Source organism: Lactuca serriola, chromosome 8, assembly GCF_051521515.1.
Source record: "Lactuca serriola cultivar US96UC23 chromosome 8, Lser_US96UC23_V15, whole genome shotgun sequence".
In the NCBI taxonomy this organism is placed as follows: domain Eukaryota; kingdom Viridiplantae; phylum Streptophyta; class Magnoliopsida; order Asterales; family Asteraceae; genus Lactuca; species Lactuca serriola.
The window spans coordinates 69,929,330-69,944,586 of record NC_136415.1 but is presented as its reverse complement, the minus strand read 5'-3'; the positions used below and the strand labels follow the sequence as shown (position 1 = coordinate 69,944,586).

The window sequence follows — 15,257 nt, the reverse complement described above, 5'->3', positions numbered from 1 at the left end:
TTAACTGGAAGAAAGCAATGGAGGAAGAAATTATGGCGATCGAAAAGAACGAGACATGGGATCTGGTGGAACCTCAAGTTGGTAAGCATCCAATTCCTTTGAAATGGGTTTTTAAAAAAAAGTTCAATGCGGATGGTAGTCTCTAAAAACATAAAGCAAGATTAGTTGCTCATGGTTTTCGACAAGAACAGGGTGTAGATTTCAATGAAACATTCTCACCGGTGGCAAGAATTGAGACAATAAGGTTAATTCTTGCATTAGCTGCACAACAACAATGGGAAGTTTACCAGTTCGATGTTAAGTCGGCATTCTTAAACGGGGACCTAAAAGAAGAAGTTTTTGTTCAACAACCCTAAGGATTTATTGTTCCTGGGCAAGAAGGGAAGATATATAGGTTGAAGAAGGCATTATATGGGCTTAAACAAGCTCCGCGTGCATGGTATAGCAAGATTGACAACTTCTTTCGCTTCAATGGTTTTCAGAAAAGTCCTAGTGAACCCACCATGTATTTCAGGAAGCAAGGTGATGCAGGGATCATGTTAGTCAGTCTCTATGTTGATGACATGATCTACACAGGGTCGTCTAAAGAGCTCATTTATCAATTTAAAATGGAGATGATGAAGACGTTTGAAATGACAGACCTTGGAAAGCTACATTATTTTCTTGGGATCGAAATAAAGCAAACAAACACCGGTATTTTTATTGCTCAAGAAAAATATGTATCAGACATGCTAAAGGGTCTCAACATGGAGAATATTGAACTAGTCACAACTCCTATGAACACCAATGAAAAGCTAACATGTGAAGATGGCACAGGAATGACAGATCCTCAAAATTACAGGAGCATAGTTGGGAGGTTAATCTACCTCACTCACACAAGACCAGACATAAGTTTTGCAGTGGGAGTAGTCTCAAGATTCATGCACAAACCCACAAAACAACACTATGGAGCTGTCAAAAGAATTATTCGTTACTTAGCTGGTACCAAGCACTATGGTATCTGGTATTTGAACTCGAAAAGGTTTGTGCTAAAAGGATACAGTGACAGTGATTGGGCAGGATCACAAGAAGACAGAAAGAGTACAACAGGGAATTGTTTCAGTACTGGGTCTGGAATAATTTCATGGCAGTCAAAGAAGCAAGCAACGGTAGCTTTATCATCAACTGAGGCGGAATATGTGGCGGTCACAATTACCGCGTGTCAAGCTGTGTGGTTACGAAAACATATGGGTGATATTATGCAGGAACAAAGGGAACCAACTGTGATTTACTGTGACAGTCAATCAACAGTTGCCATGACAAGAAACCCAGTTATGCATGGGCGTACCAAGCATATTGAAATTAAGCACCACTACAGTCGAGACTTGGTGGCAGCAGGTGTAATATGGGTGGAGTTCTGTCCTACTGAAGAACAATTGGCCGACATGTTCACTAAGGCTCTTCCGCCTGCACGTTTTCAGCGTCTCCGAGCTTGTATTGGCATTGGAAGCTTTGAATCAAAGGGGGGTGTTGAAGACTGATTCAAAGTCAGTGAAATAAAGTGAAATAAAGTGCTCTCGTGTGTGTCTTCATAACTGTTGAAGTCTTTCATATTTCATGCTTTTACTTTTAGTCTTTTCATGTTTCCAGCATTTACTTTTTCAGTTGTAAGTGCTGCTATATATTGCAGCCTTTTGTTCTTTGTTTTTCACTGAATAATACACGAGAGCTTTTCAGCATTTCGCATTGTTCATTTTTTTTGAACCAACATCCCTCTATCAGTATAGCGTCCCATGAAATTTGTCAAATCATGCATATCAAACTTTCCATCCCAAATAATTATGAGAGCCTTTTGTGTCCACATATTTATGCTTCTAACACGGTGAAAAATCCAAACTGCAACCAACACCATTGCCCTTTCATCTCTAACGAGCAACCTTTTCTCAATGGGCTTAAGTCCATGCATGCGAAAAAGATGAATAACCTCATCATTGTCTATTAAAACAATTTTATGTATCACATCTACTCTGTGTTCAATAAAAGAATGTTCATCTCTAGATGTGATTATTCGGCTTCCTTCACCAAACCAATCTTGTGATCCAGCGAACACATTTAGTTGGTCAAGATGATTGGCATCATCAAGAACAATTAAGACGGTTCTGTATCTGTAGCATGACCTACCCAGTATCACGCGCACTTGCTTTTCTTTCAAAACACTAGAAAGAACTTTTTCTTGCAAATTAACCAAACAATACTTACTTGATTCCTTCCGCAAATTTTCTACAAAGCAGAAATCATCAAACTTGCTAGAGATTATATCATAAACAGAGGATGCAAGAGTAGTCTTACCACCACCCCCAACACCCCATATTCCAATCATGACCACACCAACTAACCCAATTTTTAGGCATGATATAAATTTGTGCATGTGAGCGGCTATTCCAATCAGGTTCTTATCAGCACTTGGGTTACTGGATGCAACCTATGTGAAATTGTGTCAACAATTTCTTTGATGCACCTTGACTCATGCCTACACATATTGAATGTTCAAGCATGGTTAACACATGATAACTATCATGGATAAATTAAGGAGGTCCATGTTCCTTGAAATAAAGGAAGTGTGCCCTCTTAGATTTTAGAGTAAATTACATGAATGGTCCCTATGGTTTAGGGTAATTTGTGCGTTTAGTCCCTAATTTATTTTTTTAACTCAGAAGGTCCTTATTGTTTGTTTTTGTTACGCGCTTGGTCCTTGTCTTACCTAAAAAGACTATTTTGCCCTTAATTTTTTAATTTAATTAAATAAACACACCCTCAATTGGGTCTTAATGGACTTCCAAATTGTACATCGGGCGGGTTTAAATGGACAACGGGTGATAAATATGAACTTTACCATGAGTTAGGCATAAAAAGTGTAGAAAAGAAGATAATTACCCATTGGCAATGTGCTTGATTTCCCATCCAGAAATGTTACTTGCTTCCATGAGTGCTTTTCTCCAAGATTCAACTTTCTTCTTGTTCTCCAACTCATGTTTGACCGATGCTTCTTTACATATCCGCTTTTGTTTTCGCAGCGCAGAGGGAACCACGTCATAAAAGATGGGCATAACGGTTTGCCCTCTGATATCCTTGAATTCCATAATGTGTGCAAGTTCATCCAAGCACCATGACGAATTTGCGTAGTTTTTAGAGAATATAATGATGGCAATCCGTGATTCCTTGATAGCCTCCTTAAGGGATAGGCCGACCAATTCTCCCCGAGGAAGTGTCACGTCATCCTTGTAAGTATTGATCCCTTGTTGATCAAGAGCTGAGTAGAGATGATCTACAAAAGTCTTACGAGTATCTTCTCCTCTAAAGCTTAGAAAAACATCGTACTTCCACGATTGAGAATAAAAGGCAGGAGTAGAAGGAGAAGAGGAAGGTGAATATGAAATTGACATGTTGATTTGTTGAGATAAAATGGATGTGGTTTCAGCACATCAATGAAATGGAATGAAGTAAATATAAAGAGATGTGAATATGACATTGACATGTTGATCTGTTGAGATAAAATGTATGTTGTTTCAGCACATCAATGAAATGAGATGAAGTAAATATAGAAGTGAATATGAGACTGACATGTTGACTTGTGAGATACAATGTATGTGGTTTCGGCACATCAATGAAATGAAATGAAGTAAATATAAGGAGACATGACTTTCCAGGAAATTTCAAAACAAAAGCTCAAGAGTTTTTTTATCACTTAGCATCATAATGTGACTTGTTTTTTCCATTGATGTCATCATAAATTATTTCTTTTAAAGAAAACACGGAAGAAATTTTTGAATGGGGCCATTTTCAATAAAAATAAAAAAAGATTTTTGTTTAAATTCTAATTTAACTTTTTGTGTAATTTGATAATGTTTTATATTAGTTTGCCACAAAATTGAAAGAGAGCAAACTATATTAATGTCGCTATCCACAGTTTATTTTTTTTTTTTGGTTTTTGGGTCCGAAATAGAATTTTTTTCTCACTTCCATAACGCTTTTAGTCCCCAGAGAATTTAACGCAGAACCCAACAAGTTAAAATTATAAAATATACCCATTATGTCTTCTCTTTCATCTTTCTCGTCTCCTTTCATGAACACTTTAAACAGTTCTAATGTAAGATTCCAGTCCCAAAATAAATAAAATGCTCAAATTAAAACTCAAAATATTCCAATGCATTAGATTTAAATCTTCAATAAACCTAGCAACTCTTTCCATCACTATATTAGTAAGGTTGCAAATATTTCTTAAATAAGTTTTCAAGGGCTCACATTTAAAGAAATATTAGTTTTTTATAAAATATATTAGAAAATTGACTTGTCTTCAAATTCAAATATTTCCTTGAAAATTTATGATTTATTACTATCCTTTTGTTATTTTGAACAATATTTTTTGGTTGAGTGACATATCGTTCAACTCGTGATACAACTACGCCAAATGTCATTTAGTTTCCTATTTAATAATTTTTTTAATCAACCCATATAATATATGAGTACCTAACCCGAGTAGTGTAAATAAATGAAAACAAAGTCAATATTAACAAATGTTAGGTGACTTTTTCTCTATCATTTAACATTGTTTTCACATTGAATGGTTGGTGAAATTACCTAATATTTTAAATATGTCCACCGGATGTTATAACAATTTAAAAAATTAAAGCTTACTTTTATTAATTCTTGAAGCACACTGATGTAACGAGATGTGGAATTACACCCTTGTAGATTCTGTAATGGAAAAGGGAGCCCATTACCATGGATCCAAATTTAAATGCATCCTTTAACAAAAAGGCGGCTATCAGCAAATTACAACCAGATGTATGTCGAACAAATATAAAACTGGTGGACCAATATCATGTCAATTTCAGCAACCTATGAAAAAAAGTCAAACCATTTTTATTATCCAACTTTCAAAATTTATACTTTTGATCCAAAATTTAAATTTTATTATAAATTGTCTTAAATTTATACTTTTGATCTAAATTTTAAATTTTATTACACATTTGTTCAAACTTTTTCCCTTTTGGTCTAGATTTTAGAATTTTGTTATAAATTCACCCTAACTTTAGTTTTTCTTTAACTTTTTTTTTTTCTCAAAATTTTTTTTGAATATTTTCTTCTTTAAAAAAAAAATCATATTTATACAAAAAAAAACACATTTTCACACATAAAATCTTATATCTTATATATAAAAAATTTTAGTTTAAATTTTATTTATATTAAACACCTATTTTTTAAAATAGGTAATTATTAAGTACATAAATATATACAAATTCGTTTTTATATAAAAAAAATGTATACAAACACATATTTTAAAAAAAATCTATACAAACACCTATTTTATTATAAATATATTTGTAAAACACACATATCTATAAAAAATGTATACAAACACACACACACACACACACACACACACACATATATATATATATATATATATATATATATATATATATATATATTATTTTCGAATAATTTTATTTTATAAAATCATATTTATACAAAAAAAAAGATTTTTTACATAAGAAATCTTATATTTTCTTTATAAAAACTTTTTTGTATACGAAATACCTATTTATAAAAATATTTATTTATTAAGTACATAAATATATAAAAATTCATTTTTATAATATATATATATATATATATATATATATATATATATATATTATAAAAATGAATTTTTATATATTTATGTACTTAATAAATAAATATTTATATATATATATATATATATATATATATATATATTATAAAAATGAATTTTTATATATTTATGTACTTAATAAATAAATATTTTTATAAATAGGTATTTCGTATACAAAAAAGTTTTTATAAAGAAAATATAAGATTTCTTATGTAAAAAATCTTTTTTTTTGTATAAATATGATTTTATAAAATAAAATTATTCGAAAATATATATATATATATATATATATATATATATATATATATATATACATATATATATATATATTATAAAAATGAATTTTTATATATTTATGTACTTAATAAATAAATATTTATATATATATATATATATATATTATAAAAATGAATTTTTATATATTTATGTACTTAATAAATAAATATTTTTATAAATAGGTATTTCGTATACAAAAAAGTTTTTATAAAGAAAATATAAGATTTCTTATGTAAAAAAATCCTTTTTTTTGTATAAATATGATTTTATAAAAAAAATTATTCGAAAAATAGTTTACGAGTTTTTTTTTTTGATAAAATATATTGTAAAAAAGAAAATTAAAGTTATGATGAATTCAAAACAAAATTCTAAAAGTTGGACAAAAAGGGAAAATTTTGGACTAAAATTTGTAATCAAATTTAAAATCTTGGCCAAAGTGTAAAATTTTAACCAAATTTATAAAAAAAAGTTGAAATCAGGGCCAAAAGTGTAGTTTTTAAAAGTTGTATGACCTGTTGATCGGGTAAAACAGTCAAACTGAATATGATTACCCGCTTTTAGGACTTAATTGAAAAAAAATATATAATGATTAAATCGATTATGTTGTCAGTCATTACATGCTAGACTTTTTGCAATGGCGAACACTACCCCTAATGCATGGCAAGAGAACTCGACACCGCATTCCAAGTTCTCTTCTCACTTTTCTCCTTCTTTGCCTCTTTCTCTCTCTCTCTCTCTCTCTCTCTCTATATATATATATATATATATATATATATATATATATATATATATATATATATATATAGAGAGAGAGAGAGAGAGAGAGAGGAGAGGCGAAAAATCAATAGAAAATGCATATATCTTTGGAAACCCTAAAACCTAAAAAATCAATAAAAATACATAGAAAAAATATTTTGAGATATCTAATCTTTTTTTGGACTTTATAGACATTAAAATCGCGCACACACACACACACACACACACACACACATATATATATATATATATATATATATATATATATACACGCTAAAAAAATTGAATTTTTTTTCTAAAAAAACATGAAAAAAACAATTTCTTTTAAAATTTTTTCAGCGATAATGTTGCTATATATGCGATTTTTTATTTATAAAGTAAAAAAAAAAAAAGAGAATAGATATCTCAAAGTTTTTTTTTCTTAGTGTATTTTCTATTGATCTTTCCAATATATATATATATATATATATATATATATATATATATATATATATATATATATATTGAAGATTTTTTTGGGAACTCATATTAAGTCAGTCATATAGAAGTGCATATCAAGGAGAAGGAAAATGGATCACCGATATCCACTGGGTCACCTTCAGTGATTACAATCATGTGTAAATACTTAGTCAAGTATATCTGTTGTATTTATAGTTTAGATCCTATTATTTCTCCCGTATATGAGGCTTCATCTAACTGTAATTAGTCTATATAAAGGCACGTTTCATTATAATAGGTATATAATTTCAATCATACTCTTATACGATTATATGGTATCAGAGCGTTCATAACTTCCTTGAGTTCTTTTTCGATCCAAATACTTCTCTATCACAATCAACATGTCAAAAATTGTTGAAGTTACCAAATACACTCATTTTCCTATCAAGTTCACTGCCACCAATTTCTATGTGTTGCGAAAACAAGTCATGACAACCCTAATTGGTCTTGGCTTAGACAGCTATGTTAATGGATCGGGTGAGGCTTCGTCAAAAGTCCTAGCCACTAATCCCTCAAAATCTAATCCAGCGTATCGCCCCTGGTTCCACCAAGATTAAATTATACTAGGCGTTCTACTAGGAAGCTGCTTCGATACATCCAACCCATTGTCTCCTCTACTGAGTCCTCTTATCAAGTCTTTAAGCGCTTGACTGACAGCTATGCTAACGTATCTCGATCCAGAATTATCTCCCTCAAATCTCGTCTAGCTAATAACCCTAAAGCTAAGTAGTTATTGCGGTCGAAATTTCAATAGCGGTCACATGCCGCTATTTGAAATCGAGGTTATCGCGGTGGTATAGCAATGATATAACGGTTTATAATATTATGTATAATTTATATTAATATTTATACAAAATTTATATATTAGATTAATAATACTATATAGAATTAATATCATAAAAAGTCATATAAAAACATAACATAAACCATATATAATATTTTAATATAGTAATATGGAAACTAAAAAGTGTCATCGCGGCTTAAGTTGTTCGTGGTTTCTAAGTAGTGAAACAGACGAGAAAGAGAAATTGTTATTCGTTGCTTTGTAGTTTGTAACTAATTAGATTTATTATTTGGATTTATTAAAACAAAAAGTGTAGTGGGCTAATTAAAAAAATAAAGATTAAATATTGAAATAGCCCACAATCGGTTTTTTATTTGTTAAAGTAGCCCATTGTGAACGAAACTGTAAAAACAGGTGTAGTGTCGCTATATCGCTAATGGGGTTCACGGTAAATAATTGTTAATAGCATCGATAATGGCGCCAACGTTATTCGTAAATGCTATTTTAAAATAGCGGTTCGGTACCACCGCAAAATGCTATAGCGCCGCTATAGCACCACTATAGCGCGTCATTGATAGCATAACCCTAAAGGAACTCGCCCTGTAGCAAAATTTCTCCATGAGATGAAAACCATTGCAGATGAATTGGCTCTTGCTCAGAGCACTGTGAATGAAGAAGATCTCGTTGCTCATATCTTGAGTCAACGCGGTGAAGACTATGTACATATTAAAGCAACTCTCAAAATTCGTGACACAAAAATTACTTTCCCTGATCTATTTGACAAACTTGTTGACCATGAAAGAACACTCAAGGATATTCCATCCGTACCACTTATAGCCACAGTCAACAATACCCAAAGGAGGCAATCTCGATACAACTCTAAGCCACCTACCAATTATAATCGTCACTCCAACATATTTTAGAACTCTAGACCCAAATAATCACGATTTTAAAGTCCAGCAAGTGGAAACAACTGCTATTCACGTGACACTCGTATCTGTTGTCAGTTTTGTCAAATCTCTGGCCATGACAGCAAAGAATGCAAGAAACTTGCTCGTTTTCTAAAGGAAAATCTGTAACAATTGGTAAAAATCGGTCAGAGTTCGGCGGTCAAACCACTGCGAACCGCTATGTATTATTGATCTATTATGTGTAATTTTATGTTTAATATGTATATTAAATATATAACTCCATATTCATAATCTCTTTTAGAACATCTCAAAATGTCTATTGTGAAGAGCGAATCGAAAATCGCCAAAAATTAAATTTATTGGTGACATTAAAAATAAAATTTTGTATTAAGTATATATGAGAGTTATGGATAAGATATTTGTAATAGATTATGTTCTCCTGATTTCGTAGATATAAAGAACGTCCAAAACGGATATCGTATGAAGAAGTTACACATCTTTAAAGCTATAAAAACTAGTATTTATCTGATTTTCCAGAAACAAACTGTGCACTGTTTCGTTTAGAATAACTACAAACCTCGAAATTCACTTTTGAGCATGTTTTTGAATTCATACTATGGTCTATTATTTTATTATATTTTTATAATATTTTTAATCTCGACCAAAATTAGATTCATAAAATTTGTCGAATCGGGTCCAAATTAATCGTGAAACTTTAAACATTGGTTCTCGGAGTTTGGTATATCAGAATTGAATTTTGTTTGTGTTTTTGGAATCACAACGGCTGGGACATTGAGCAGGCACTTTCACAAAAATTTTATGAGATCGTATGAGGACATGAGAATTGAGAAATAAGATTTATATAACGAAATATATATTACAAATTTGTTACCTAAACTATCTATTAGAAAAATACACTAATACAAATGAATATCCAGATTTTACCCATCTTTCCTTCTCTGTAAATTTCTTCTCACCTCACACACTCTCAATATGATTCTACAACTTGCACATGGAAAATAGTTAGATAATCTTGCCATGTACTTCTTGATCTTTCATAGATCATATTGTACAAAATCTAAAAACAAAAGTGCTCATAAGATCATATGCTTGCTGTATTCAATCATTCTCACAAAACTTCCCTCACACTCGTCACTCTCTTTCTTCTCTATCCCATTTCTTCTTTGTTTTTCTGTCAAGAAACGCCACCAGAGGTGGTTGCTATGTCCAGTGAGCAAAAGGGGAAACCACCCACGTTCCTCCTTGGTACCTGTCAAACAAACCAACCAAACACCCCCCCTTGATTGTTGCCATCTTTGATGAGCTCCACAGACCCGATGATGGCCAAATTGATGTTGAAGGCCACCGGAAAATCAACCTTCCCACCGACTGTAGCATCCCCTCTCCGCCTCCCACAAATTATGTAGCACCACCACTTCACCATTGGTTATAGTTGTTGCTTGTTCCGATTGGGTTGCTGCCAAACAGAGACGAAGAAGGAACCCACAAGGATCGCCGAAATAAGGTGACTGCCCTTCCCCTCCTCGCGATTCTCAGCCATACCGGAGCTTCCGGTGACTTCCATCCATTTGTGTTTGTCGTTCCCTGATCAACAACAAACCAGAGATCATGTTCCCTTCGCCTCTCCTTGCAATTTGATAAACCACTTGCGGACCCCTCGATTTCTTCTTCCGATTGTTTCTTTCTTCTTCGATCCATTGAAGACGAAGGTCCCCAAAGTTTTTATTAGTTTGAACAAAACAAACACCCCCTGAACCGTCAACCACAACTGCTGCTTTCCTTCTATCTTGATGTGACCGACGATAAATGAAGGACCACAAAAAGGGTCGCCGGAGAACACTCAAAAGCACTTAAAACACATTCTTTTTGCTCACAAGGCTCAAAATAGGGTTAGGGTTTCAAGAGAGGGTGTTGGAGAGGTGGAGGCCGAGAATGGAGTAGGTTTTTGGAAGTTTAGGAGCTTAAATATGGATCAAACCACGAAAATAGGGTTTGGGTACTAATTGCGTATTCTCAGCGTACTCCTGCTACGCCCAATGTATGCGGCTAACTCAAAAATCGTCATAACTTTAAATGGTCATAACTTATTCGTTCTAACTCCGTTTTCAACATTCTTTATATCCACAGAAAAGTGTTAAAGAGCTCCATAATATTATCTAAATATCTTGGGCTAAAAACTTCTCGAACAAAAATCCATATTTCACGCAAGAACCTGACCTATGACTTTTCCATTTTTACTCTTTGGCCCAAAACACAATTCAAGGGTTAGATCTCTCAACCATCATTACTTCCTTCCACAAGGTCTAATATTTACCTCCTTAAGGCCCAAATCTTTTACAAAGTCTAATTCCGGCCCACGGCCCAAAAATAAGAAATGACAGGAAATAGGATGTTACATGATAAATATTAAAAGAAGGGTTAGTGATTTGAACTCTATGACTAGAAAAAAAGAAAACAAAGAAAGAGTAATAAGACAAGTTGATTTGGGGGATAAGTATAACCACATGGATGCAACAAGAAAATCAGATTGTGGAGAAGTATACTGCCATTTCCGATAATGGGGGCGAGGTTTGTGGGATGTAACTTTTGAGAAGTCGGATAAGTTGAATGTTTATTTTCGGTATTTTGGATATATGTAAAATGCAATGACATAGATAGTTGATGCAATATTGAAATTAGATGTTTTATTATGATTTTTTTTATTTTTAACAATTTAAAAGCATGTGGAATGATTTTAACTTTTTTTAAAATATTTTTAAATTTTAGTTGATCCGAGTTGAGCTCAATAGTATCGAGTACTTCACGAGCCATGAGCTTAGAATTTAGGCTCGATGCAAGTTTGAGTCGAGCTACGAGCTAGAGTATTTTAGGTGAGTCGAGCTTCAAGCTTTGTACGACTTGGTTCGACTCGACTCGTTTACACCCATAGCACCGATGATGGCTAGGGTACCACCGAGATTCTGATAGGATCAAGGTTTATAGTTCTGATACCATGTAAACTTGACGCAAGCCTGACCCTAAGCACATGCGGGGTGTACGACCGCACAAATCCAATATTTTTTTTACCTTATACTGTATATACTCAATACGTAATAGTTTTTGAGAATAATAACAATAATGAACTGGTGACGGAGATGGCTAAAGATATTCTATATTTAGCCTTTGTTTTAGGTTCGAAACGTGGCGCTTACGAGATTCTTTTAACTACTTTTCTTTCCTATGCTTCAAATCGAAGCATATTAAATTAAGATTTTTAGGGGTGATTGGTAAAGGGAAATAAAAGCAGGGTTGTTTGGTTAATACAAAAAATAAGGAATTGAGAAATAAATTAATTCCTTTTCCATCAAATCCATTTTCTATTTTTAGGATAAAAAATAGCTTATTTGGTTAATTTTTGGTTGAGTTATACAACCCTAAACAGGCTTATTAGGATTGCTTTATAATATTTTTGTAACACCCAAAGTTTTGGAGGCCAAGAAAGGAAAGAAAACCCTAATTTTTAGGGGCGACTCGGCGAGTCCGAGCGGGATCCGGGTCGAGGAGTAAGTGACCGACTCGGCGAGTCGGCCAAGGTGACTCGGCGAGTCTGGTCTGTGCGTGGAAAACCCTAAATTCAGGACTTGGAGCCTATATAAACGTCTTAATCTTCTTCCTAGGGTTCCTTACTGCCTCTTTAACCCTGGATACCAAACCCTAGCTATCATATCCTTTGATTGAGCCATTTGTTGCCTTGGAAGGTGCATTAAAGCTTGGAGAAGGAAGAAGGGACTTGGAGGACCAAGAAGGGACTATAGATCTGGGATTGTGAGTTCATTCTGAGCATTTGGAGGTAATAAACTAGTTCCTGGACCCTTTTTGCACCTAGATCTGTGTGTGGTTGTTGGGACTTTTTAGCCATAATGTTATTATTTTGAGTTAGAAGCCAGATGTGAAGTTGCTACTTCAGATCTAAGCATATTATGGTCTTGAGAAGCATAAAGTAGCAGCCCTTGAGTTGATTATGGAGCCTCCATGCCTTAAACCCTAGTTTATGGTGTATTTTGCTTAGATCTCCTTCTCTACACGTAAAGTTTGCAACTTTACGTGAGGAATAGGCTTGGGAAGGGTAGATTTACAGATTTGAGTCCCTGCATGACTTAAAAGTCCTCTGCATGTATGAAGGACCGGATGGACTCGGCGAGTCCTTTGAGTGGACTCGGCGAGTATCTTGAAGATGAGGAGGAACTCAACGAGTGGGATGAACAGCTCGTCGAGTCGGATGAAGTTGGGCATGAACTCGGCGAGTTGGAAGAACAACTCGGCGAGTTGGATGAAGATTGTCTTGAACTCGACGAGTCTGTTCTTGGACTCGGCGAGTCAGGTCGCGAAACCCCAAACCCTTCGAGTTGAGACTCGAAATAGTGAGTCGAATGGAGACTCGGTGAGTTGGACAGGTCAGGACTCGATAATCGGTAGAATGGGCGAGTCGAGTCGCTAAGAGAAGGACTCTGAACATATGAACTCGGCGAGTCAATAGGGTGACTCGGCGAGTAGGGTTGACCTAGAAGGTTGACTTTGACCAGGACTTTGACGTTGACCAGAGTTGACTTAGTTGACTTTCGGGGGATAGTTAGACTAAGTGTTGCATTGATATTGGTAGCTAGGGGAGCTAGTGGAGTAGGAGTTCAGAGAGCTGTCGGTCAGCAACCAGAGGATTATCAGCAGAGTTCAGCAGTGCGAGGTGAGTCTCCTCACTGTTTGTATGGGTCTAAGGCACCAATGCCGACCCATTTAGAATATGCATGAAAGACCAGGGGGTGGTTCCTGGCACACTGTATGTTATTATGGGTGATAGGAAGACCCGGGGGTTAGCCCTAGGCAATATGCATGAAAGACCAGGGGGTGGCTCCTGGCACACTGTATGATATTGTGGATGATAGGAAGACCCGGGGGTTAGCCCTAGGCAATATGCATGAAAGACCAGGGGGTGGCTCCTGGCACACAGTATGTTATTATGGATGACAGGAAGACCCGGGGGTTAGCCCTAGGCAATATGTATGAAAGACCAGGAGGTGGCTCCTGGCGCATTGTATGCTATTATATATGAAAGACCAGAAGGTGGCTTCTGGCACGCTGTATGCTGTTTAGCTAAGTAGAGTAGTATGTATGGTTGTCTTTGTGATACTTGCATAAAAGACCAGGGGGTGGCACTTGGCACATGTCTGTAAGACCAGGGGGTAGCCCTTGGCACTTGTCTGTAAGACCCAGGGAGCGGCCCAGGCTTGACCAGGAACACCACGCGCGGCCCGTGGCATAATGGCAAGACTATGTTTGGCACATAGCACCTTACTTGATTATGGATAAGTCGGTTACGTATGGTACTTGGCTATGAATGGTTTGTATGGTATGTGGTATCTAAGGAACTCACTGAGCTTCGTGCTTACGGTTTTCAGTTTTGGTTTCAGGTGCTTCCGGTAGCGGATGATGGAGCTCGGGACGATCGCATGGCACACACCATAGATTAGTCAGCCTGGGAATGTTTTACTCTGATAATGAACATGTGTTTTGAAAACTAATACTCTGTTTATGTTTTGAAATGATGATTTTACTTTAAGTAATATTTTATTAAAATAAATTTTTAGTCTTGAATTTTGGGACGTTACAAGTTGGTAACAGAGCCTTGGTTTGAGGGATTCGGACATGCTCTCGGGTGTGTCTGAACTCAAACTGAGGAATTGGTATAAAAGGTTTCAAATGAAAAGACAGTTTTGTAAAAAGAGAGTTTTTTTTGAGAAAGAAAACGGTTTTAGAAAAGCAAAAAGAATTCATAAAGAAAAGAACTTTGAAAAGAGAAAAGAGGTGTGGTGCATGCAATCAGCCGAGCTCAATTAAGTACCCCAAAATACCCATACAAGTTTATGTTATGCTTATCAGTTGATACAACAACATGCTAGATTAGGACTAAGGATCTAGGAATGATGTCTTATGTGCCTATTATATGTGTTTTGAGCTGCATGATAGTGCTGATTAGATAGTAGTGGGATAGCCTGTTTAGGTTATGCCTGAGTTTATGAGTTTATGTTGCATGCTAGTTCAGTTTCTTGCTATGTGGATATGATTGCTTGAGTATGTTGTGGTTAGATTTTCCCTTGTCTGAATGCTGCTTGCTTTGTGCATTGTGGGATTCTGAGTGATGGAAGTTAGCCCTTAGGTGGATACGTCACGCCACATGTGATCGGGTTTGAATAATCTCAGAGTGCTAGATTTGGCCCTATTGCGCAGCTCTCGTCTGAGTCCAACCGTTGTAGGGACGAGTCTCTTACTCGAAGGATTATCTGAGCCTCGTCACATGTGATGGTATCCAGGTAATGGTTTG

General features: G+C 34.8%; 1 protein-coding gene and 1 pseudogene across 1 annotated transcript; both read right to left on the bottom strand.

Moving 5' to 3' along the window:
- Positions 1-1,729: 1,729 nt before the first annotated feature.
- On the bottom strand, positions 1,730-2,407 carry LOC145066999 (disease resistance protein Roq1-like). The gene has a single exon (XM_079014229.1). The coding sequence runs from the start codon at positions 2,405-2,407 to the stop codon at positions 1,730-1,732; it is 678 nt and encodes a 225-aa protein (XP_078870355.1).
- Positions 2,408-2,424: 17 nt separating this feature from the next.
- On the bottom strand, positions 2,425-3,422 carry LOC145066998 (toll/interleukin-1 receptor-like protein pseudogene; annotated as a pseudogene).
- Between the last annotated feature and the right edge of the window lie 11,835 nt (positions 3,423-15,257).

Excerpts from the sequence above, each read along its gene's own strand:
- LOC145066999 (XM_079014229.1), bottom strand. The coding sequence starts at position 2,407 with ATGCACAAATTTATATCATGCCTAAAAATTGGGTTAGTTGGTGTGGTC.